Raw genomic sequence first — 25,340 nt, 5'->3', positions numbered from 1 at the left:
GAGCGTAATGTCGAGCCGAAGGTTATCCAACGTAGATGAGATGGTGCGTGCTACCCTTGCTGAGGAGTCGCTGTTGTCGAAGGAGAAGAGGCGCCGGTGGGCGTTGTACGTCGTCGACTGCGCCGTCGTCCGTTGTGCTCCTCCTTTGGCAGGAGGCATTTCCTGCCCATACGCCATTGTCAGGGTTATGGCTGGGGATGATGGCATAGTCCCCGGACGCCCTGGCGGAGGCATCGCTGTCGAGGTTGCGGCTGACGACGATGGCATAGTCCCCGGACGCCCCGGCGGAGGCATCGCTATCGGGGTTACGGCTGACGACGATGGCGTAGTCCCCGGACACCCTGGTGGAGGCGTTGCAGATGGCGGTGCCTTCGAGGATCCTACGAAGCGGCGGGATATCGAGATGTCACTGATGGAGAGCGTGGCACGGCGACCACAGTAGACGAGCTGGCCCGTGTACACGCCCCGGGCATCGCCGATGGAGAGCGTGGCGCGGCGACCGCAGTAGACGAGCTGGCCCGTGTACATGCCCTAGGCGTCGCCGATGGAGAGCGTGGCACGGCGACCGCAGTAGTACTTGTAGTAGAGCTAAGCAGAGACTGTAATTGAATAACTTTGTGGGGAAGCCCCCGAGTAAACAGTCCTCTGAATTTATAAGCATATTGTTCCTTTTTGTAATGCAATCGCTTTGTAAGTGACGAATTTGTGCAAAAATGAACAAATTTACATCTTTTGCTTATGGCAAGCAATTTTTTATCTTTCTCCTTTTGGTAGAAAAGATCTTAGTGCTTTTCGACCCTACTCATGGTCTAAGTCATAAGAAACTAGGAACGTGGGCGAACTAATTTTGATTGAGCTGGTGAGCAAAGAGGTTGCAGCCGCTGGGGCGTGGATGTCCCGTAGTCCTACCAGTCGTATTTAGAATTGGTTCCTAAAATCTTAGCCCTTAGGACTCGTTTATGAGAGGAATGGAAAACTTAGAGAATGTTTATAACCATAACACAGGAGGTTTTTGCAAGTGTAATACTTGTATTACATATGTCATATGTTATGATGACATGCCAGCCCCCGAGTGAGGTCTGACCCCTCACGATTTGTAGGGGTCGGAAGTCACTAAGGATCGGGGTTTTGTGATGACAAAATCTGATAAGGAAAAGTGTAAGCTTATTTTAAGGATAGAAACGACGTAGCTGCTCGATGTAACAGGCATTGGTGAAGACCTCGCCGTTGATGGTTTTCAACCGGTAGGCGCCTGGGCGAAGTACTTCCGCGACGACGTAGGGCCCTTCCTAGGGCGGGGAGAGTTTGTGGCGGTCCTTGTTGCTCTGCACAAGACGGAGGACGAGGTCTCCGATGTTGAAGGCTCGACCCCGCACCCGTCGATTGTGGTACCATCGCAACGCCTGCTGGTACTTACCCGAACAGAGGAGGGCGACGTCGCAGGCTTCTTCTAGCTGGTCCATGGCATCTTGGTGGGATGCCTCGGCTCCTTGTTCGTCGTATGCTCTGATTCTTGGCGCTCCATAGTCAAGGTCCGTTGGAAGAACGACCTCAGAACCGTATACCATGAAGAAGGGTGTGTAGCCAGTGGCCTGGCTAGGAGTTGTCCTTAGGCTCCAGAGCACGGCCGGGAGCTCAGCAAGCCAGCGCGCGCCGAACTTGTTCAACCGATTGAAAATTCTGTGTTTGAGGCCCTAAAGGAGCATGTCGTTTGCGCGTTTGACCTGCCCATTCGTTCGGGGGTGTGCGATGGCTGCCCAATCGATTCGGATGTGTTGCTCATCACAGAATCGAACGAATTTCCTGCCGGTGAACTGCGTGCCGTTGTCTGTGATGATGGAGTTCGATACTCCAAAGCGATGGGTGATGTCGAGGAAGAACAGCACCGCTTGCTCGGATTTGATCGTGGATATTGGTCAAGCTTCAATCCATTTTGTAAACTTGTCTATGGTGACAAGCAGGTGGGTGAAGCCCCCGGGCGCCTTTTTGAGTGGTCCAACCAGGTCGAGCCCCCAGACCGCGAAGGGCCACGTGATGGGGATCATTTGGAGAGCCTGGGCCAGGAGGTGTGTTTGCTGAGCGTAGTACTGGCACCCCTCGCAGGTGCGTACAATTTGCTCGGCATCGGCTACTGCGGTGGGCCAGTAGAAACCTTGTCGGAATGCATTCCCAACCAAAGTTCTTGGTGCGGCATGATGACCGCAGACTCCACCATGGATGTCGCCCAGCAGGAGTTTTCCCTGTTCGCCAGGGATACAAAGTTGCAGAATCCCGATGTGGCTCCGTTTGTAGAGTTCGCCCTCTACAAGAACGAAGGACTTGGCACGTCGTGCGAGCCATCGGGCTTCCGTCTTGTCTGCCGGTAGTATGTCGTGGAGGAGGTAGTCGAGGTATGGCGTTCTCCAGTCATCGGGAGGGTCGAACTCCACTGCTGGGTCCTTTTCGAGCTCCATGACCTCGGGGTCGGGTAGAGTGGTTGGAGGATTGGCCCCTGGGGTCAGACTAGATGGGCCATCGTCGGCTTGTTCCAACCCCGTGTAGCGTACCAAGGGTTTGTGTTGGTCGTTGGCAAAGACGCCTGCCGGGACTGGCTCTCGGCTAGATGCTGCTTTCGCAAGTGCATCGGCTGCTTCGTTGAGGTGCCTTGGGATGTGATTGAGTTTGAGGCCATCGAATTTGTCCTCCAGCCGTTGGACCTCTTGACAGTATGCCTCCATCTTGGCGTCGTGGCAGCTTGACTCCTTCATGACCTGGTTGACGATCAGCTGGGAGTCGCCTCTGACGTCAAGGCGTCAGATGCCCAGCTCGATGGCGATTCGTAGGCCGTTGACGAGCGCTTCATATTCTGCAGTATTGTTTGATGAGGGGAAATGGAACCGAACCATGTACCTCATGTGGACCCCAAGGGGAGATATAAAGACTAGTCCTACTCCGGCGCCCTTCTTCATCAGCGATCCGTCGAAGTACATTGTCCAGTACTCTTGATCGATGGGTGCTGGTGGCATCTGGATCTCGGTCCACTCTGCGATGAAGTCAGCCAGTACCTGAGATTTGATCGCTGTTCGGGGGGCATAAGAAATGCCCTGATCCATTAGCTCGAGTGCCCACTTTGTGGTTCTTCCCATAGCATCATGGCTACGGACAACCTCGCCGAGGGGGAATGACGTCACTACTGTCACGGGGTGTGACTCGAAGTAGTGGCGTAGCTTTCTCTTGGTGATGAGGACGGTGCTGGATTTGGGAGTAGCGAGCTTTGGAGTCGGATAACACCTCGCTGATGAAATATACAGGGCGCTGCACCTTGAAGGCGTGCCCCTCCTCCTCTCGTTCTACCACTAAGGCAGAGCTGACCACTTGGGTGGTGGCCGATATATATAGTAGGAGGGATTCTCCGTTGCATGGAGGAACTAGGACTGAAGGTTTAGTCAAAAATCGTTTAACCATGTCAAGCGCTTCCTGAGCCTCGGCTGTCCACTCAAAGCGGTCAGATTTCTTTAGGAGTCGATAAAGGGGGAGTCCTCGTTCGCCGAGGTGTGAAATGAATCAGCTGAGAGCGGTAAGGCACCATGTGATCCGCTGAACCCCCTTTATGTTTTGAATCGGGCCCATCCTTGTGATGGCTGATATTTTCTCCGGGTTGGCTTCGATGCCACGCTCGGAGATGATAAAACCGAGCAGCATGCCCCTCGGGACCCCGAAAACACATTTTTCGGGATTGAGTTTGATGCCGTTTGCCCGGAGTTTCGCAAAGGTTTGCTCAAGGTCGGCGACAAGGTGGTCAGCTCGTTTGGATTTGACTACGATGTCGTCGACATAGGCCTCAACGGTTCGCCCGATGAGGTCTCCAAAGCAACTGAGCATACAGCGCTGGTACGTTGCCCCAGCATTCTTCAGACCAAAAGGCATCGAAATGTAGCAAAATGATCTGAAGGGGGGTGATAAAAGATGTCGCGAGCTGGTCGGACTCTTTCATCGTGATTTAGTGGTAACCGGAGTATGCGTCAAGGAAGCAGAGGGTTTCGCACCCTGAGGTGGAATCAACTATTTGGTCTATTCGTGGCAAAGGAAACGGATCCTTTGGACACACTTTGTTGAGGCCGGTATAATCGATACACATTCTCCATTTCCCGCTCTTTTTCCGCACAAGGACGGGATTCACTAACCACTCTGGGTGGTATACTTCCTTAATGAATCCTGTGGCCAACAGTTTGGCTATCTCCTCGCCAATGGCCCTGCGTTCTCCTCGTCGAAGCGGCGTAGGCGTTGCTTTACCGGCTTGGAGCCCGGGAGGATCTGGAGAGTATGCTTGGCGACCTCCCTCGGGATGCCTAGCATATCCGAGGGTTTCCACGCAAAGATGTCTTTGTTGTCGCGGAGGAAGTCGACGAGCGCGCTTTCCTATTCGGAGGAGAGCGTGGTCCCGATACGGACTTTTTTGCCCTCGGAGCTGCTGGGGTCCAAGAGGACCTCCCTGGAGCCTTCTGCCGATTTGAACGACCTGGTTGATTTCTTCGCGTCGGGTGCCTCTTCAATGACCTCTTCCCTGAGGGTGGCGAGCTCTTCGAAGGCGATGACTGCGGATGCATGTCCGCAGCATTTGACTTCGCACTCGTAAGCGCACTGGAAGGAGGTGCCGATGGTGATGACCCTGCGGGGACCCAGCATCTTCAGCTTAAGGTATGTATAATTGGTGACGGCCATGAACTTCGCGTAGCATGGTCGTCCCAGGATGGCATGGAAAGTCCCCGGGAACCCTACTACGTCGAAGGTGAGGGTCTCGGTCCGGTAATTGGACCGATCCCCGAAAGTGACGGGCAGATTGATCTGCCCCAGTGGCATGGCCTGCCTACCAGGCACGATGCCATGGAAAGGCGCTCAGATGGGGTGGAGGTTCGTTCGATCGATGCCCATCTCGTTGAGCGTCTTGGCGTACATGATGTTGAGGCCGCTGCCTCCGTCCATCAGTACTTTCGTGAGCCGCTTAGGTCCGACGATCGGATCGACGACAAGCGGGTACCTTCCCGGATGTGGGACGGCATCCGGATGGTCGGTCCGGTCGAAGGTTATGGCGGATTCCGACCACCGGAGGAAGGCTGGCGTGGCTGGTTCGGCTGTATAGACCTCGCGGCGTGTGAGCTTCTGGCGACGCTTGGAGTCATAGACCGTTGATCCTCCGAAGATCATGAGGGCACTGGTCGGCGTTGGGAAGGCGTCGTCCTTTTCCTCTACGTCGTCTGTGGTGGGAACAGGTTCTTTCCCCTGCTCCCCTTTGTTGAGGCCCTCGGCCAAGTATTGGCGCATGAGGCCGCAATCGTTGTATAGATGCTTGGCCGGGAAGGCATGGTTTGGGCATGGCCCCTCGAGCATTTTCTCGAAGTGGTTCGGAGTGCCCTCCATGGGCTTCCGGCCACCTTTGCGGTCGGCAGCGGCCACGAGCAAGTTGTCGCGCCGTTGCTTCTTATTTTTCTTTTTGGCGGGACGGTTGGAAGCGCCTTCGCCGGTGTCCTCGTCCCGCCTCATCATTCCGTCGGAGCGATCAAAGATGGCTCCGACCACCTCATCTCCAGAGGCATGACTGGTGGCGATGTCCAGGAGTTCCTTGGTAGTCTGTGGGCCCCTACATCCTAGCTTGTGGACCAGGGATTCGTAGGTTGTTCTAGACAGAAAGGCTCCTATCACGTCGGCGTTGGTGACGTTAGGGAGCTCGTTGCACTACCGAGAGAAGCGTCGAATGTACCCGCGAAGGGTGTCATCGGCCTTCTGGCAGCAGTTCTTAAGGTCCCATGGGTTTCTAGGGCATTTGTACGTGCCCTGGAAGTTGCCCACGAAGATCTCCGTCAGATCCGCCCAACTCTAAATAGTATTGGACGGTAGGTGCTCTAGCCATGCTCACACTGAATCGGCCGAGAACAGCGGGAGATTGTGAATAATGAAATTGTCATCACTCACCCCACCGGCCTGACATGCAAGCCGATAGTCTTCGAGCCAAAGCCCGGGATTTGTTTCGCCAGAATATTTAGGGATGTTGGTAGGCGGTCAATACCTTAGGGGGAACGCGGCATTGAGGATGTGCCGATCGAAGGCCTGAGGACCTAGGAGGCTGGGGCTCAGGCTTCGGTCTTCGTTGCTGTCGTAGCGTCCGCCACGTCGAGGATGGTAGCCGCGGCGTGCTGCTTCTCCGTCATCGCCATGGGCGCGTTTCTGAGCGTCAATGATGTTGCGTACGTCGTGGCCATGGCTGAGGCGTTGATGTACTGGGACGGTGGAGGGCTGCCTACCGGCTGGCGGTGTTTGGTGAACGGACGTGTCCCTGGTGGGACGTACTGAGGGAGAGCACTGGCTGGTGTCGGGTTCGCGTCATCGAGACAACGAACTTTCCGCCTGCTGCGCCGCCGCACGCTCAAGCAACGTGCGAATCTCCCTGTGGGCCCAGCGATCTTCGGCTGTCGCGGCCTCTGGAAGGCCATGCAGCAAGGCGGTTGCTGCGGTGATGTTCTAGCTAGCTCGGGCAAAGTGAGGAAGGGTCCCATCATCGGTGAGGATCCTCTGGTGTATGGTGCGGGCCGTGGTGCGCGCGCGCCCCCCGTCTTTGCGGCGTTCAATCTCGCGATTGATGTCCGCGTACTCCCGGACGAGCCCTTGCCCGGCCTCATCGATCTCTTGCTGACGGGCCCTCAGCTGCTCCATCCTTAGGCGAGATGGGGTCGTCGTCTCTTCCCCGGATCTGCTGTCAGGGTTGTTCGTAGGGGTGACCTCTTCCCTGGAGACACTTTTGACATGACCCTCGGGGGTCTACATCATGAAGCATTCCCGGGAAGGGTGGTGGCTCCCCCTACTAGAATCCGAGCTAGAGAACGATCCTGGCTCCTTGTTGAGGAGCCCGTAGAGGGTCTCCGTATCATGCTCAATCGCCCCCACGAACTCGATGTACGTGGGTGACTAAACCATATGTAGCGCCTGAAGGTGGCCAGCGGTCGCCGCAGCGTTGCGGAGACCGAACAGAAACGCCGTCAGGGCACTCCATACGGACCCTCCTAGACACAGGGTGGCATTATAAGAGGCCTCCCTTGATGACTGGACTCCTAGGGAGTTGCCCGGCGGGCCCTTAAGCCTAAGACGGCTGAGGTTGATGGAAGAGAGAGATGGGGCGGCTGAGTGAGTCAGCGCCAGCTCTCCTCCTAGTGTGACGATGAAATCTAGGTCACCGAAACGCACGTGTGCGCCCAGGGCCCAGGTGATTGCGTGGGTGGCCATCCGAGGCCTGATTTGGAACGCACAAGCTCCCCTACCTGGCGCGCCAACTGTCGGTGTTTTGTACGAGCACCGGCAAGTAAATGTATAGTAATGTGCATTAGGCTCGGATGGTGCGCTAAAGGACACAAGATTTATACTGGTTCAAGCCGAATGTCCCTACGTCTAGTTTGTTGCTGCTCGTGTTATTAGCACCGGGAACGGTCTGTAGTAAGGGGTACAAACGATCGAGAGAGGGATTGGTCCCAAGTTTCTGATGGAAAGGTTGAAAGGAGGTCAAGAGCTTCGTAGCAACTTGATTGTGTGTATGTGTGTCTTCCTGTTCGGTTCAAAGTCCATCCTCTTTGATGGAGGAAGCGCATCCCCTTTTATAGAGGAAGGGGGTGGCTTTTACAAGGGCGAGGGTTTAGGATGTATACTCTACTTAGTCTTGTGGCTCACATCTACCTGGCTTCGTTCTTCATTCTGATGAGTACGAAGGAAGATAAGCGCATACAATACTGTTGATGTCTCTGTAGAATGTCAGGTTGATTACAGAATGCTGCCCTGCACAGGGTGTGGGCTGTAGTATAGTGGTTTTGACTTATTGGCCTCTCCCAGCCTTGCTTCGCACGCCTTCTGGTTCCTGTGAGTCTTCATCGGAGGGATGAGGGGTCGGGGTCCGGAGCGACGCCGTGGTCAAGGCCTTCTGACTTGGCGGACCTGAGGGGTCGGGAAGCGGGTGCTGCTCACTCGGGTCCATAGCGTGGTGACGGAATGTCCGTCGTGCATGGAGATAGTAAATCCTTTTCTGGAGCATAGCGGTTGTCGTATATCTTCGTCGAGTTCCATGTCCCAGGGCTGAAGGCGGCGCCTACAACTCTACAGGGCGAGGAGCACACACCTGTACAACCTTTCGGGCTCTGCGGTGCCCGGAAGGGTCTAAAGCACCTGTCCCGTCATCCCCTAGCAGTACTTTTCCTGCCAGGGAGTAGGGTATGGTCCTTGGAGCCACGGTTGACCCAAACGTCTTGTCCTGCCCTATACCTATCATCTTGAGGGAACAGGGAGAAGTTGTCAGGTAAGATGAATCCGGTCTTCAGATATGGAGCAGGGTGAGGCTCGTTCCTTGCCGTCGGGCGAAACGGAGACCAATCCCTATCTCTAGGGCGAGACCATCCCTTCCCCTCTGGGGTCGGGCGAGGCGAAATCTATCCCTCAGCCCTCAGGCGAGACCGAGCCCGCCCTAAAGGCGTCGGGCGAGACGGAGACTAGCCCTGAGCCCTCGGGCGAGGCAGAGCCACCTCAAAGGCGTCGGGCGAGACGGAGTCTAGCCCTGAGCCCTCAGGCGAGGCCGAGCCACCTCAAAGGCGTCGGGCGAGACGGAGACTAACCCTGAGCCCTCGAGCGAGGCAGAGCCACCTCAAAGGCGTCGGGCGAGACAGAGACAAACCCCTGTCATTCGAACAAGGGATGAAACGACGCTCTTGTGCGTCCAGAAGTTTTTAATGTTCAGTGGTTTTTGGTTCCACCTTCTGGGGTACCTCGGTATTAGGTCCCCGACAAAACTAGATCAAGATTGGATTCATTTTGTGAGCACTTCTCATTTGTGTCATCCATTGAACCAAAGAAGATAGATGAAGCATTAAAGGATGTTGATTGTGTGAATGCTATGCATGAAGAATTGAATAACTTCACAAGAAATCAAGTATGAGAATTAGTAGAGAGACCAAGGGACACAATGTGATTGAAACCAAATAGGTCTTTAGAAACAAGCAAGATCAAGATGGGATAGTGATAAGGAACAAAGCAAGATTGGTAGCACAAGGCTATATACAAGTTGAAGGTCTTGACTTTGGAGAAACATATGCCCCAGTTGCTAGATTGAAAGCAATAAGAATCTTGCTAGCCTATGCTTGTGCCCACAACATCAAACTCTATCAAATAGATGTTAAGAGTGCATTTCTCAATGGTTACATCAATGAAGAAGTATATGTTGAGCAACCTCTCGGTTTTGAAGATGATAAGAAGCCTGACCATGTGTACAAGTTGAAGAAGGCATTGTATGGCTTGAAGCAAGCACCTAGAGCATGGTATGAGAGATTGAGGGACTTCCTACTCTCTAAAGGGTTCATGATGGGCAAGGTTGACACCACTCTCTTCATCAAGAAGATTGGAAAAGATTTGTTTGTGTTGCAAATCTATGTTGATGACATCATATTTGGATCAACCAATCAAGATTTTTGTGATGAGTTTAGAAAGATGATGGCCAATGAATTTGAGATGTCCATGATTGGAGAGTTGAGTTACTTCCTTGGTCTTCAAATCAAGCAATTAAAGAATGATACTTTTATGAGTCAAGGCAAGTATATCAAGGACATGATCAAGAAGTTTGGCATGAGTGATAGCAAAGTCATTAGCACACCAATGGGAACAAATGGTAACTTGGATAGTGATGCAAGTGGCAACATGGTGGGCCAAAAATTATATCGGTCTATGATTGGAAGCCTACTCTATGTGACCGCGTCAAGGCCGGATGTCATGTTTAGTGTATGCATGTGTGCAAGATTTCAAGCCTCACCAAGAGAAAGTCATTTGAAGGCTACAAAGAGAATATTGAGGTACTTGAAGCATACACAAAATGTTGGTTTGTGGTATCCCAAAGGAGCAAAGTTTGAGCTAGTTGGTTACTCTGACTCGGATTATGTGGGATGCAAGGTTGAAAGAAAGAGCACCGCGGGCACATGTCAATTGTTAGGAAGATCACTTGTTTCATGGTCATCAAAGAAGTAAAATAGTGTTGCATTATCAACCGCCAAAGCCGAATACATACCCGCCTGTAGTTGTTGTGCACAAGTACTTTGGATGAAGGCCACTTTGAGTGATTTTGGAATCAAGTTCAAAAAAGTGCCATTGCTATGTGACAATTAGAGTGCAATCAAGTTGACCAACAATCCAGTTCAACATGCAAGAACAAAGCATATTGATGCCCGCCACCATTTCATAAGAGATCACCAACAAAAAGGGGACATTTGCATTGAGAGTGTAGGCACCGAAGATCAACTTGCCGATATATTCACCAAGCCATTGGATGAGAAAAGGTTTTGCAAGCTAAGGAATGAGTTGAACATATTGGATTTCTCAAATATGTGTTGATGCACCCCTCACTTATATGACATGCCTCTCCTTCGATCAACCCAAGGTAAAAGTTGATTGGCATGACATACATCCTTGCTAAGGACTTGTTTAGTGCATCTAGACATCTTTCACATTTAATAGGCTCATTCATGAAAATCAAATTAATTTAATGATTGTATGGTACCACTATTGCTTCTATGCTTATTTTGATCTAGTGGTAGCATATGACATGTTTGTGGGCTTGTAAACCTAGTGTTTGATCTAGAAAATGAGCTCTAAGTGTTTAACTCAACATGGTACAAGATAACCCTTATTTGGAGGTGTGAAGAAGCTTGTCCTTGGATCAAACCGAGTCAAATGTCTTTGGCAAGTATTCTAGATTGAACCAAATTTGAGAAAATGATCCTCACACCATTGATTGACATTGATAATCTCTACCTATCTATATTTTAAACCTTTGTTGTCATTGATGACAAAGGGGGAGAAAAACAAAGATATTAGTACATGGGGATAAAAACAAAGATATTCGTGTACTAAGATAGTGAAAAGACAACAAAGGAGGAGAATTTGACATAGGGGGAGGAATATGACAAAGGAAAGGGATGACAAAGGAAAGGGATCAATTAAAATTTTGAGCACACAAGTAGGGGGAGCAAGCTCATGAACTTGTATGGTGCATTTGAATGTGCATTTCATATGTTTGCTTGCATGGCACAAGTTTTAAATTTCAATATCCATGCTTGTGTGGTGTATGCTAGTTGTAGGTTTGAATAATAAAATGAAAAACTAACATGCATAGGATATCTAATGATTTCATTTCCAAGTATTTCCAAGTGGTATCAAGCTAACCATGGTGCTAAGGATGGTATAATGGTGCACTCCGATTGGTATCACGCTTCAAAGGTCCATCTTTTACACCTTAGCATCATTTGGTAGACATTGTCTCCTATATTTCCTATCTAAGCATATGTGCAAGCTACAATCCAAACTCTTAGCACATATGTAGGGGGAGCAATTTCCACCATTTGGGGTTCATGAAACTTAGCAACATGGATTCAATTGAATTTCAATTCATATCTTTGTGAAAGGGTTGTCATCAATTACCAAAAAGGGGGAGATTGAAAGCTCTAGTTTGGTTTTGGTGAATTGATGAAACCCTAAGTGCTAACCTAGTTTATCAAGTGATCATGACATAGGTAGCACATTCCAAGTGGCAAAACAAATGAAGATCATGACATGATGATGGTGATGCCATGGTGATGATCAAGTGCTCAGACTTGAAAAGAAGAAAGAGAAAAACAAAAGGCTCAAGGCAAAGGTATAAATGGTAGGAGCTATTTTGTTTTGGTGATCGAGACACTTAGTAAGTGTAATCACATTTAGGGGTGAAACTCGTATCGAAATGCGGTTATCAAAGTGCCACTAGATGCTCTAACTCATTGCATATGCATTTAGGATCTAGTGGAGTGCTAACATCCTTGAAAATGTTTGTGAAAATATGCTAACACATGTGCACAAGGTGATACACTTGGTGGTTGGCATATTTGAGCAAGGGTTAGGAACTTCACCGGCAGAGTGTCCGCCCATAGAGTACGGACAGTCCGATGGTGCCACCGGCCCCCTAGACAGAAAAGACGGAGGTCACTATAAGTGACCGGACGCTGGTCTCTAAAGGACCGGCGCGTCCGGTCAGTAGTAGCAGAAGAAGCGCAGCGTCGGTCGTCGACCGAACGCTGGCGCTAAAACGACCGGACGCTGGCTGGCTGCATCCGGTCACACTGACATAATCATGCACAACGGTTCTATTTCGTGAGGACTTCTATTTAAGCCCCATAGCTGGCTCAAGCTCATACTCTTGGCCATTTTGCATTGACATAGCAACCTTGTGAGCTTAGCCAAAGCCCTCCCACTCATCTTCATCATTGATTCATCATCTTTGTGAGATTGGGAGAGAATCCAAGTGCATTGCTTGAGTGTTTGCATCTAGAGGCACTTGGTGTTCATGTTTTGTTGCGGGATTGTAGCTTGCATATATGCTTAGATAGCCGTCTAGGTGATTGTCTCCGGCTTGGAGCCGCAAGGATCGTCGAGCGAAGGTTGGTGATTGTCTCCGGCTCCGATCGCGGTGATTGTGAGGGGTTCTTGACCTTTCCCCGGCGGAGAGCCAAAAGGTACTCTAGTGGATTGCTCGTGGCTTGTGTGATCCTCATCTTGTGTTGGTTGTGCGGCACCCTATTGAGGGTTTGGCGTGTGAAGCCAATTAGCGCGTGAACCTCCAAGTGAGTGAATCACCACAATGAGGACTAGCTTGCCGGCAAGCAAGTGAACCTTGGTAAAAAATCATTGTGTTCATCATTGATTCTGAGGTGATTGGTCTTCATTGTTATTCATCCTTGTGATTGATTTGCTCCTTCCTCGACACGGCGGTATAACCTTCTTGCTCACTCTCATTACATTACCGCAAACTAGTTGTCAAGCTCTTTAGTGTAGCTAGTTGTGAGAGCTTGTTAATTTGGTTAGTGTGGCTTTTTAGTTAGCTTTTGAGAGCACACTAACTAGTGTAGTGTCATCGCTATTGTGTGGATAGATATTATCTAAACTAGAATTGTGGTAGGTGGCTTGCATTTTGAGTAGGCTAGCGCAACACTTGCTTCGCCTCATAATTGTCTAATCCTTTTGTTAAGTGTTGTTGTAGAAATTTTTATTAGGCTATTCACCCCCTCTAGCCATTAGGACCTTTCACAGTTATAGAAAGTGATGACTCAATGATAGTGGTAGTGGTTGAGATGGCTGGGACTAGGGGAGAGCAAAACAACGGATGATACAAGGCTAGCAAGGATGTTTAATAGATATATTGTGTTCTAACTACTCCTTTGAGATATGAGTAAGTGTTGCTGGATATGTGTAGAGGATATATGAGAACACGTCATAGTCAGCCAGTGCATGGAGACCCATACTAGCTCAGCAGGGGACACGATTACAGCGGTAGTGCACACAAGACGTGCGTGCCGATAGACAGTGAGGGTTTCGATCATCAAAGGCATGGTATTTGTGGCACTAACAGATGATATATTTTGTGGAGCTGCTATGGACAGAATGGAGTATGATATGGCAAAGGGCATGATGTTTTGACTGTCAGTCGGCAGGGGAACACGATTGCAAAATAGTGTGGCTGCTGCCTGGACAGCAGGGGTAGCAAACACTATGGACTCTATATCTCCGCCATCATGGCATGGATGCCCTCCAAAACTTGCAGAGTTATGTGCAAGGATATGATGGACATATTGTATGAAGGGCTTGATTATTTGACAAGTGGTTGATGGGGAACATGGCCAGACACCAGTGCACCCAGGATGTGCACGGCTGCGGACAGCAGGGGTTTGGATCACTGATAGCATGCTCTTATCTGCACAAATCAGCGATCCATGTTGCGGGTTCATTGTGGACTATATGAGCTATGTTCTTGCAAAAGGGAATGGTGTTTTGATGATCGATAGGCCGAGGAACGCTATTACAAAGCAGATCATCACCGCTGCTAGAACAGCAGGGGCAGCATGCAGAGAACATTAATATCTCTGATGTTACATATTGTATGGCTGATCCATCTTGCAAGGACATGTGTAGGGTTATGATGGACGTGATGGTTGAAAGGTTTGACAATTGGAGCGATGAATCAATGGGAACGCGTATGCCAACCGGCATCAGCCCTGCTGCAAGACAGCAGAGGTAGCAAGCACAAAAACGATTATATCTCTTTCATCTTTGATTGTTTGGCCAAACCGTTTGATAGGGACATGTGCAACTTTAAGATCTACATCATGATCAAAGGGCTTGATGATAGGAGTCCTAGAGCATTGGGAACACGAATGCCAACAGGAAGCAGTGCTGCTGTCCGCAAGGGATAGAGACATGATTATGAGGAAACTTCGCCAGAATTCGACCACGCGTAAATTATGGCACGTGTTCTACAGAGAGTGACATGTAAACAAGATGTAGATCATGATGGGGGTCCTCACATTGGGGTTAGAAGCAGTTGGAGATGAAGTTGATGGCAGCCGGCATCGACGATGGGTGAAGAGAGGGCCTGCGATCAATGGGACATCACCAATTCCACTTCAGTGATGATCTACACCACACGAGAGATCAAAGAGATGGATGAGATGTGCAAGAGCAGCAAGATCAGAGAGGGAATAGGCAGGGGTGACCTCACCATGTGCTGTATAGAAACGGCGGCGACGATGATCAGTGAGGTGCTGCTGCGGGTTCGGGGAGACGGCAAGGCACACCGGGATGGCTTCCATGAAGCGCTGCAGCACCATGGTGTTGCCTTGGGGCTGGGGCGTCACAACAGAGAGGGGGCATAGTGAACATGATTTGCATGAAAGGACAGAGGAGGCCATGACCCTTACCGCAGCATGATGCAAAGGATTCCGGGATTCGCGACGGGGGTTGACATGCAGCGGCAACACGGATTCGTCGCAGCGAGGGCACTGCATTTTGATAGAGAGGAGCGAGAGGAAGTTAGAGAGAAGAGGAGGGGCGTCCATGGTGGAGGAAGGGGAGGAGATGGGGATGCTCCTTATCTGTTGCTTGCGTGAGGGAGAGGGGAGGTGATGAGGGGATATGGCTGCTGTTTTTTGCATGGATCCATGCAATTGAAGAGAGAGTGAAACTGATGGAGTAAAGGGGTGTTGTCAAGAGGTGATTTAAGAGAGGTGTAGCCAGGGAATTAGGATGGGAACGTTATGTGTTTCTATTTTTGCATGAGAGGAAAGGGAGAAGACACCATATAGAGGAGAAGGGAGGCTTCTCCACGTGAAATAGAGGGTGAGGAGATGTTACTAGCTGCTGCATGCATGCAATTGAAGAGGAAGATACAAATTAATGGAGTAAAGGAGCACATATAAGAGAGGTGTGTCTAGAATTCAGAGAGGAAGGAATATATGCATCAGTTTTTGCATGAGTTGGGAGAGGCGTGAGAGCAACAGGAAGATGTAGCCAGCCATGGGCAGGTTGTGGTGAAGTATAGGTGGGAAATTAAAATAGGAATAAGTGGATGTGCTGATATTCTTGCATGGGTAAAAGAGAAGAAGGCAACACTAGTATAGAAGAGGAGAGGGGGCAGCATGTGCATGAAGGACTAGGGTAAGAGGATCAGTCGGGAGGTGGAGAAAAGCAAAGATGAATATTGGGCTGACTTGGGCTTGACACATTGCAAAAGAATCTCGACTTGATCCATTAGCGGAAAGAGGAGGTGCGAGGCTGGTTTTCAAGTGGGCTAAGATTATGGATTTGGGCATGAGATGGAAGAAGGTGCAGCAATGATTGGGTTTGGTCCATTCGCGAAAGAGAGGATAAGTTGGGGCTGCCCAAAAGGAATATGTGAGGGAGATTGGTCAACATATATAGGCTTGACCCGAACTGAGATTGACATGGGTAGATAACATATGATTGCTCCAACGTGACCAAAGTGATTATAGAATTTTGTGAGGGAGAAAAGAAATGATGATTGGTCATCTAACATATATTTAGGGCTTTGGATAAGATTCAATCAAAAGAACTAGGAGTCTAGAAATTCGATTGGACTCAATTTGGATATAGGGTTTTAGAGATTGGACATGATGTTTGGAAAGATGAGGTTTGGATCAAACCCTAAGCGTCATCAAAACATATTTAAATTCATTTCCACACATAAAGACAATGCAAAGGCATGAATGCAACAAACCATTAAATTAAATTGCAAAAAATTTAGAAACTCACATTTTCCACTATCTAAAATATCGACGGCTAAAGTAAAGTTGGGAAATTTTATCTAATAGTAAAAGTCTTTTGTTTTATTTTTAGTGTTTTCTAGTCACATCCCAAAATAAAAATTTTGGAGTGTGACAGGTCAAGATCGATGAACCAACAAGGTCACGTGATGATATGAAGTGGATCATATCATTTGTTGATCAAGGTTGATGCATGTGTTGCATCGACATTGGAGGAGATAGAATGGAATGCGCAAAGCAAAGGTATATTTATAGGGCATTTTCATTTCACCGGTCATAGGTGTGTAGAGAAGTTTATGACCGGGTTTAGGATAGATGGCCGTACTATCAAGAGGGGTAAACTTGTTTGCATATCGGTCATCTAGTGCCACTCGAGTGATCTAACTTTGCATCATTGCTAGGATCGAGTGGCGTGGTAAATTGAGTGACTAATCCTTTGACAAATGTTTGTGAAAATGCTAACACACTTGCACATGATGGTGTACACTTGGCAGTATTGGCACATTTGCAAAGGTGATGTTAATGGAGAAGAAATATGTGCTATAGTGAATGTAGGAGAGCAAACTTGCATTGCAAGAAGAGAGAGGGAGTCTTGTGTGTGCTCAGTTTCTCTTTCATTGCATGCACTTTGAGAAGGGTAAAAATAGACAAGCATTGCATGCACTCTAAGCCAAAGAGACGAAATGTGTGGCTGCATGCTTGCTTTTTTGATCAAGTGAAAGGTCGCACCGTGAGAAGTGAAAGTAACGAGTGGTCGTAGTGACCAGACGCAGGGTCCGGGATGACCAAACACGTCTGGTCATATGACCCGAGGCACAGGCAGAGGAGCAGACTCGATCAGACGCTGAAAGGGAGAAGGACTGGATGCTGGCAATTCACTATTCAATGTCAGGTCATTGTGATGTGGCGCGTTGTCCTTGAGTTGAGGAGGAGCGGACGTAGTGGCGCATCTGGTCATGAGTGATCGGACGCGTCTGATTGGCCTCAGGAACTCTCGGTGTGGATTTTGACCACGTCCGGACACTAGCAGAGGAGCGTCTAGTCATATTGAGGAGGCGCGTCCGGTCAAGTGTGTGAGCGCGCCAATGGCAATTTTTAAATGGACATGACACATGGCGGCATCGGAGCTACCGGACGCATGCGATCGGACGCGTCCGGTCTCTGCACATTGCGCCCGGTCAATGCGCAGAAAAAGTATAACGACTATATTTCATCTTTGGGCTATAAATAGAAGGTTGCCTCGGCCATGGCTGAGATTGAGCACCTAAGGGGACTTTGTTTCCATGCTTGATAGTGCTTGGGAGCCTTCTAACTCACTTGTGCTTGCTAGATTGCAAATCGATAGCTAGTGAGTGATTCTAGTGTGTTGCATTGAGAGATTGCATCGAGTGGCACTAGGTGTTCGTGTTGCAAGCTGGTGGTGCTTGTTACTCTTGGAGGTTGCCACCTCCTAGATGGCTTGGTGACTTGTGGCTCTATCGAAGCATGCAAGAAGATTGTGCGGTGCTCTGGTCGATGAGCAGAAAAAGTATAATGGCTATATTTGGTCTTTGGGCTATAAATAGAAGGGTATCTTGGCCATGGCTGAGGTTGAGCACCTAAGGGGACTTTGTGTCCAATCTTGATAGTGCTTGGGAGCCTTCTAACTCACTTGTGCTTGCTAGATTGCAAATCGATAGCTAGTGAGTGATTCTAGTGTGTTGCGTTGAGAGATTGCATCGAGTGGCACTAGGTGTTCGTGTTGCAAGCCGGTGGTGCTTGTTACTCTTGGAGGTTGCCACCTCCTAGATGGCTTGGTGGCTTGTGGCTCCGTCGAAGCACGCAAGAAGATTGTGCGGTGCTCCAGAGAAGGATTGTGAGGGGTATTGTGCTCATCCCGTGGGGATCGCGAAGAGCAACTCTAGTTGAGCGTGTCATTGAGCTACCCTCACTTTTGGGGTAGGTTCTTACGGTGCCCAACGTGTGGGTTTGGCGAGTGATGCCAATTAGCCGCCAAACCACCAAGTGAGCACGGTCGACACGACGAGGACTAGTTTGGTGGCAACCAAGTGAACCTCGGGAGAAAAATCACCATGTCAACATTGTTCTTCACGTTGGTTTGCATTCCCCTTACACAAGCTTGTAATTACTTTCATATACATTGTGCTTTTGTAGCTGCTCTTGTAATTAGTTGACTTGTGTAGTTTGCTAGTTACCTTCTTGCTTATGTAGCATAGAGAAGTAGCTCCCTTGCATAACTAATTTGCCTTGAGTAGCCTTGTTAGTTACATTGCTTAGTTTATGTAGCTAAGTGATTTGCGCTCTCTAATTTGGCTTATATAGCCTTGTTATTGAGCATTGCTAGTGATCTTAGAAGCTTTGTGCTTTTGCTTACTGGATTGTGTAGGAGCTTCCCGGGTTGCTTGAAGTACTAGTTGCATAAGTTTGTGTGACCTTATAAACTAGAATTGTTAGGTGAGCTCTAGCTAGCCCTGCACCTTTGCTACCTAATTAGAATCTTTTTATGTGCTTATGAACTTAGATAGAAGAGCGTAGTCTTGGCTAGACCGCTAGTCTTAATTCCGCATTTGTTTCGGTTAGCCGACGCGATTAATTTTTTAGAAAATGACTATTCACCCTCTCTGGTCCGCCATCTCGACCCAACAAGACGTAAGCTAGTCTTCAGGCAAGAATATTCTCTAGTTAGTCTGAGAGCAAAAGCTAGTTTTCACCCTTACTTAGATTAATGGCTCGAAGCTTATGTGTAATCCTAGCAATTTTCTTTTTGACTTTTTTTGTTTCTTGATTGTACTTTGTAAAAGCTGTTCTCCTTTTGAATAAATTTCAGTAGGTATCTTGACCCCTGCTGTTCCATTAAAAAAAAGTAAGGAGATAGATGAGAAAAACATATAACAAAGCTACCTTCAGGAGAGCGAGAGAAGACCAAAATTATAGTAGTTTTAACCCAAAAAAATCACCCATTGAAAAATTATACGGTAGTTTAGATTCAATCATAGAGAAAGTGAAGACAAAACATTTTATATATTATGCATAATGGATTAATGGTGCATCTCATCTAAACTAATAATCTCGTAGCCTACTCTATCAATGGCCATTGTGGCACCGAAAAAAATCAATCATGTAAAGCACAGGTCTAAAGTAGGAACCATGGAGGTAATGACATCGGTAGGAAAAAGGGAAACGCGCTGCAATATAATGAATAGTTATGTAGGGTCCTAAAGAACTATCTTAATTAGACTCATAAGTGAAGTAAGACTAAGACTACACTAATGGGCTGAATTTCATATATAGTGTCCATTCGATTTTGAGCCGAACTGAAATAGCATAAAAACAAATTTAAGTTTTCATGAGAATAACATAAAACCAAATTTAAGTTAAAGGAGAACTACACCACAGTACAGAGTGGGTGCATTTCTTACATCTAGCGGGCAAGATTTTAACTTCTTATGATTCTCTAATCACATTCGATGCTCCAAGATGGCAGAATTGGTAGAGAAAAAGAAATAGTTGCCTTTGGTTGTCCAATCGTAACTGATCATCCAGCAAATTGTGCCCAAGTTTAGCTTGTATTACAGATGCAATGCATCATGCAAGAAGCCCAATTACAGATCTGGGATGAAAGTTCAGGGCGGCTCAAAGTTCATCTTCAACCTTCAGCCTCTCCTTACAAACCAACCCCAAGTACGACTGGACAAAATCTTCTTTTGATAAGCTCTGTCCAAATTGCTTTTCAGCCCCACATGATTATAAGCAAAAGCATGCAGAAACTAAAAAATCATTTGTAAAAACTTTTGTGTTTAATCAGCTCTTTATGTCTATCGGTTAGACAAATTAAAAGTTGATGACCTCCTTCATCAAAGTATCCAATACCTATCGGTTACCAAAAAAAAAAGTTGACCTCGTTCATCAAAGTATCCAATAACAACGATATGGAACCACACCTTGCTTTGATTGTAAATTGAGTAGGCTGCACATTCTTGAAATACCCTAAAAATAACATACGCAGATGAGTAGGAAAAGAGTATACTCGGTGGAAGGATCGGAATTCCCAAACAAATGCACATTCTTAACAGATTTAGCAACACAATGAGTAAATGCTAATCTAAAGAGTTAGTAAAGAGATGATCAGATGAACATCTTTACAACACTAGGAAACAATGGGAGATGAGCATCGTACAATGGACGACATCATAGCAGGAAAACTCCCACTTTGCCCCGTCAGGCACAGCTCAGCTTCCCTATATAAGCCGTTTTTTTTTTGCAAAATAGCTTCATGAACAGCTTTCTTGTTAAAGCTGAGATGTTTTGGAACAAATGTTTGGCAAAAAAACCTTCACATGATGGAACAATGAATAAAATGACTATAATACCTCTATTTATTTTTTTTCCTTCTATTTTTCTCACGGATTTTTTTTCTTCCCTTCACACGTCTTCTTCCCCGGGCGTCCGCGTGCCCGGGCTGCGCCCCGTGCCTTGGCGTCGGGCGGCGTCTAGTGGCGGGCTTGGCGGCGGCACTGCCCGCACCTCCCACGGCGGCCTCCACCGGCGGCCGTGCGCCCTGGCGACGGCCTCCCCCAGCACCTCGCCGCGCCTCCCACGGTGGCCTCCCCCAGCAGCCGTGAGCCACGCTGGGCAGCAGCCCCCGGCCGGCCACGCCTCCTTCAGCTCTCTCTCTCTCTCTCTCTCTCTCTCTCGGACAAAAGTATTCTTTTGTGCACAGTGGGGCCCACATATGGGAGATGAAGCTAGGATAAACTACTTTTTCCAACTTGATCCCAACTCATGTTTTCGTGAGAGTAGAAGAAGAACAACTTCAACCATAAAGCTATTTTAGAAATGAGTGTTTGCAAAAAAAAAAACTCGTGAAGCTGTTACGAGGTATGCCAAACAGGCCCTCTATGCATGCTGAAGTTTTACGAACAGCATGTCAACGAGAATGTCTGGCAGATGTTCTATTCAACTAATGGCATGAGCAACATCTAAGGGCAGATTTTGGGCTAGGGCCACGGCCCTAGGCGCGGCCCAAAAAACTCTTTATAGTACATGTGTTTTCCTGGCCTGGCCCTAGGCGTTGGGCCATGTGTTCGATGCCGGCCCAGCAGAGAGAGGGGAAGGAGGCACGCAGACTCGCGAGCGCCGCATCGTCCGCGCCCGTCCGCGACCTCGTTGCTTTTCTCCGAGACTCCAAACCCTTGGCGGCGCCGCCCGGCCCGGCCCCCACCGTCCGCCCGTGCTCTGCCACCCCACCGAGGGGCGCCCTGCGCGCGACGCGCCACTGCTGCCCAGCAGCCAGCGGCCCCGTCCTCGCCTGGCTGCAGACGGCAGCCCGCAGGTCCGCGCAGGTCCGGTGGCCGCGTGGGCAGGCGCACCGCCGCAGGCAGAGGCAGCCAGGCAGGCAGGCAGCTGCCACCGCAAGCCAGGACGGCCGCCGCCCTCCAGACTGCCAGTGCCAGAGGCCGCACGTTGCAGTCTTGCAGTCACAATTCTAATTGCAACTCCTAAGCGTGGTAATTCCCCATTCTCACTTTCTAAGGTCTAATGTACTAGAACTTATCCCGATCTAGTAGGAATTCAATGAAGAGGATCAGGACATTAAATTAATTTTTTACTCCAGCTCCTATGCCAATTATAGAACCAACGTCACAAACCCAACCATTTGCACAAGCACAATTGAAATTAGTAGAAGAAGCACAGGTTGCTGAAGAACCAGGAACAGCAGAAGAACCACCTAGCAATGCAAATGATCTGCAAAATGATCCCCCCGTTACTTCTAATGCCGATGGCATTGTTGCTGATCCTGGGCTTCGGATACCAATTGAGCAAATGGATCCAAACATTAGGGATGCAGTTAGAAGAGCTTATTTTTCTAGGAGTCTATACCAACCAAAAGGTCATAGTTATCCAAAAAGGAAGATATGTGAACCAAGTTATATAATTAGTTAGGCACTAACATCAATTATATTGTGGTATTAAGGCATGAAATTGAGATATCATCTAAACTTATGTATTTATAAGCTAGTTTTGTTATTTATCGGTATTAGTCCCGGTGCGGGTTGTATTTTAACTCGTTGCGAGCGGTATATATATTTTGATAGTGGCCCTAGGCGCCAAAATTGACGAGCTCCGCCACTGGCAACGTCATGTGATTTCTACTTAAATTCAGTACTCCACCATGGGAGGCGGAGCAACGTCAATTGTCATGGCGTCAACCTTCAATCATCAAGCATGTCCATGAATGGGCGTATATTTTGGACAACTAAAGCCTACAGGAGCTATTTTATGTTATGTGTGCGTGTGTGAGTAAAATGCTAACAGATGCAAGCAAAATATTTTGAATTCACACACAAAAAAAAAAGCGAATAGTAATAGCCTGCAAACTCTCCAAAGTCGCCAAGTGGGGAAGGTCGCTCATGGCGCGGGCCTTAACCAGTTGAGTCATACTAGTTGGGCCACTGATCGGGCCCCGGCCCAGCAGTGCCTTAACCAGTTGAGTCATACTAGTTGGGCCACTGATCGGGCCCCGGCTGCATGCCCCGGTGACGTACGGTTAGCCTTTCAGCGCATCTTCGTCGGTGAGCCTTTCAGCGCATCTTCGTCCCCTGTCCTGCATGTACCTCTGTGTTTTCGGCGGCCTAGGAGAGCAGCAGCGCGTGCAGGGCAAAGCTTGTTAGGCCACTAGAGACATAGGGAGCGTGAACCGGAAGAGGAAGACCGGTGACCGGTGGAGTGGAGTGTGGAGAGCAGAGACGGCACTCGCTGGCTCCCTCCCTGCGTTCTCACGAACAAGCTCTCATCGGATGGATCACTTTAGACACGTACATTAGCGCCGCTGACTTGACGATGTTAGTACGGTGCTGGTGCAGGGAGTGAGCCAATAGTACAATGCAGGCTGACTGGCTGAGGCTGCGCTAGCGAGCGAGCTCCTCTTGACCGAGCGAGGAATCCGGCCCGGCGGCATGCGTACAAACAGGTGCGGCTGACTGGCTGAGGCCTGAGGCTAGCCGCTTCTGCTTCTCGGGCGTCGTCGTCGGCTTGCGTGCTCATAACTTGCGTTGGACGCGCATGCACGGGAGAGCAGTGTCCCGCCGCAGCTGGGGGCTGGGCTGGGTAGCCGCGCGGCGCGTACGTACATGCGTGTCACGGGATCGACGCGGATAGTTACGTTTGCTAATAATAATTGTGATCAAGAAGAATGAGTTACGTGTACGTACGTTTACAGCGTCCGCTGTTAATTGCTAGCTTCTCTCCGAGACGAGGAGGATTTCTCCACTACTAGTTAAATAAACTGACTGCTGCCGTAGGGTGTACGGATGCTGGGCTGCTGGTTCAGTGGTTATCTGTGTTCCACTCTGTTTTGGCGATCGATCAGTCGGCATACTATGAATGAATGAGTTGGCATGCAGGTCAAATTGGAGGCCTACAACTAATTGTTAGCTGGTTAATTGTGAGCGAGGCCCTTAGCTTACCTTGGCATTTTAGTCCACTCGAGCCGCCCCATTAATTCCTTGTCGTAAGATGGGGCGCGGCCACTGCGCCGGCAAGGCATGCACGCCTGGCTGCCCGGAAAAGATGGACAGGTTCAATTTGCACAGAGACCTTCCTTCGTGTGCTTTTTCTAAAGAAAAACAAGCTGTTCAGTTTTGCAGAGAGACGTAAGACAAACCACACTACCTGCCTTAAGTGAGCGTGCATATGCTGAGTCGTCTTCACTCGACCCGGTGACGTCTACGCCACCCACCACCGTCCTCGTTTAATACCTTCTCTGATCGGAGTACACTTTTCCATTTTGAATTCCCTTCCTTAGTTTTTTTTTTTCAACTCCCTTTCGATTGCAGTCACACATACAAACACGCATAAAGTATTAACGTGGGAAAATGATGCAATAATCACATGGTCACACACCCAACTGGCCAAGAGAGCAGAGGAGAACCAACCAGCTGAGACGCAATTAACAAACTTGTGCAGGAAAAACGTATTTAGTTACATTAGACCCAGACATTTCTCACATAAGTCCTCAACTTTAGCCCCACCACAGCAAAGCACAGAAAAACTACACTCCAGTACAGCTAGCAACAACCAAAGACGTCTTATTAACGTCACTTACACGGCCATTTCGCTCCAACCCCCTCGACTTCCGCTAAATTACGTAACGTAACGTACCCGTGTATCTACAGAGACCACCAGCAGCAGCAAGTGACGACGGATGCACGCGCCGCCACGCGCGCTCCGGCCGTCCGGCGACGCCGCCTCGGGCTAGCCGCAGAGCGCGCCGACCTCCCGGAGCCGCGGGACCAGGAGGCCGCTGAGGTGGAGCCCCATGAGGCCGTCCAGCCCGCCGACGGGCGAGCCGCCCACGAACAGCGCGGGGACAGCGGCGGCGGCGGCGGCCGACGCCGCGGCCTCCTCGGCGGCCTCCTCCAGCTCGATCACCGTCGCGTACGCGCCCACGGCCTGCAGCAGCTGCCGCATCACGTGGCACATGCAGCACCCGCGCCGGGCGAAGATCACCACGGGGCTCTCGCGGACCAGCCGCCCGATCCGCTCCGCGGGGGCCTCCCCGTCGTCGCCGCCCGCCGGGTCGATGGTCAGGCCCAGGCGCCCGCCGGCGCCCACGCGGTGGTGGTGCGGCGCGCGGCTGGGCGTCGGCGCCTCGCCGGCCACCGCGCAGCTCACGCCGCCGCCTCCCTGCATGTGCCGGAGATCGATGTCCTTGGTTGGGACTTGGGATTGCAGGGGGCGGGCGTGTGCCGGTGTGTGTGTGGTTAGCGCGCTAGCTGCCGCTACGACGACGGACGACTAGTTCACGGCGTGAACCCTGGTAGTGTGGTCGCCGTCAAGATCCGGGGCGGAGGACGTGGGGGAGGCCCGTATATATAGGACCCCGCGCACATGGGGGAGTGACGTCACGCGGAAGGCGACGGGCAACGGTGGGGCCCAGATGGCGTCACGTGGTGAATGAACGGGAACGGAGGAGGGACCGACTGGGAGTAGCAGCTTGCTTGGCTCGAGTCCAAGAAGCAAAGTGGAGGGGAGCTGAGCAATCTTCAAGGGACAAATCGCAATTCCCCAAAATCGTTGAAGAAAGGCATTTGAACTATCTAGACCAAAACTGTGTTAGTCTCATAGATACATGGGGTGAAATTGTGGTCATAAGGGCATGTGCAACTCTTGTCTTACTAAACTTGCTAGCTCCTCTAAGGC

General features: G+C 49.6%; 2 protein-coding genes across 6 annotated transcripts in view; both read right to left on the bottom strand.

Moving 5' to 3' along the window:
• Window positions 1-14,917, bottom strand: part of LOC136518597 (uncharacterized) — a 40,674-nt gene extending 25,757 nt beyond the window's left edge. For 2 of the 5 annotated variants that reach the window (XM_066512268.1, XM_066512269.1), the window contains exons 1-3: window positions 14,778-14,903; window positions 14,579-14,702; window positions 14,385-14,452 (exon numbers count right to left, since the gene is read on the bottom strand). In XM_066512268.1, the coding sequence (XP_066368365.1) occupies window positions 14,385-14,452; window positions 14,579-14,702; window positions 14,778-14,864 (279 nt within the window). In that variant the 5' untranslated portion in view covers window positions 14,865-14,903. Of the gene's footprint in view, window positions 1-14,384; window positions 14,495-14,578; window positions 14,703-14,777 lie in introns of all 5 variants that reach the window. The other 3 variants (XR_010774564.1, XR_010774563.1, XM_066512270.1) reach the window with 3 other exon arrangements.
• A 9,147-nt stretch (window positions 14,918-24,064) lies between these two features.
• On the bottom strand, window positions 24,065-24,997 carry LOC136517680 (glutaredoxin-C7-like). The gene has a single exon (XM_066511311.1). It carries the CDS (start codon window positions 24,828-24,830, stop codon window positions 24,393-24,395), a length of 438 nt encoding a protein of 145 aa, XP_066367408.1. The 5' UTR covers window positions 24,831-24,997; the 3' UTR covers window positions 24,065-24,392.
• Window positions 24,998-25,340: the final 343 nt, after the last annotated feature.

The sequence above is a fragment of the Miscanthus floridulus genome, chromosome 17, assembly GCF_019320115.1.
Source record: "Miscanthus floridulus cultivar M001 chromosome 17, ASM1932011v1, whole genome shotgun sequence".
Classification (NCBI taxonomy): domain Eukaryota; kingdom Viridiplantae; phylum Streptophyta; class Magnoliopsida; order Poales; family Poaceae; genus Miscanthus; species Miscanthus floridulus.
Note: the sequence above shows the minus strand (reverse complement) of the source record. Positions and strands in the feature narration are given on the sequence as shown.

Coding starts and splice junctions, on each gene's coding strand:
- LOC136517680 (XM_066511311.1), bottom strand. CDS start 24,830: ATGCAGGGAGGCGGCGGCGTGAGCTGCGCGGTGGCCGGCGAGGCGCCG.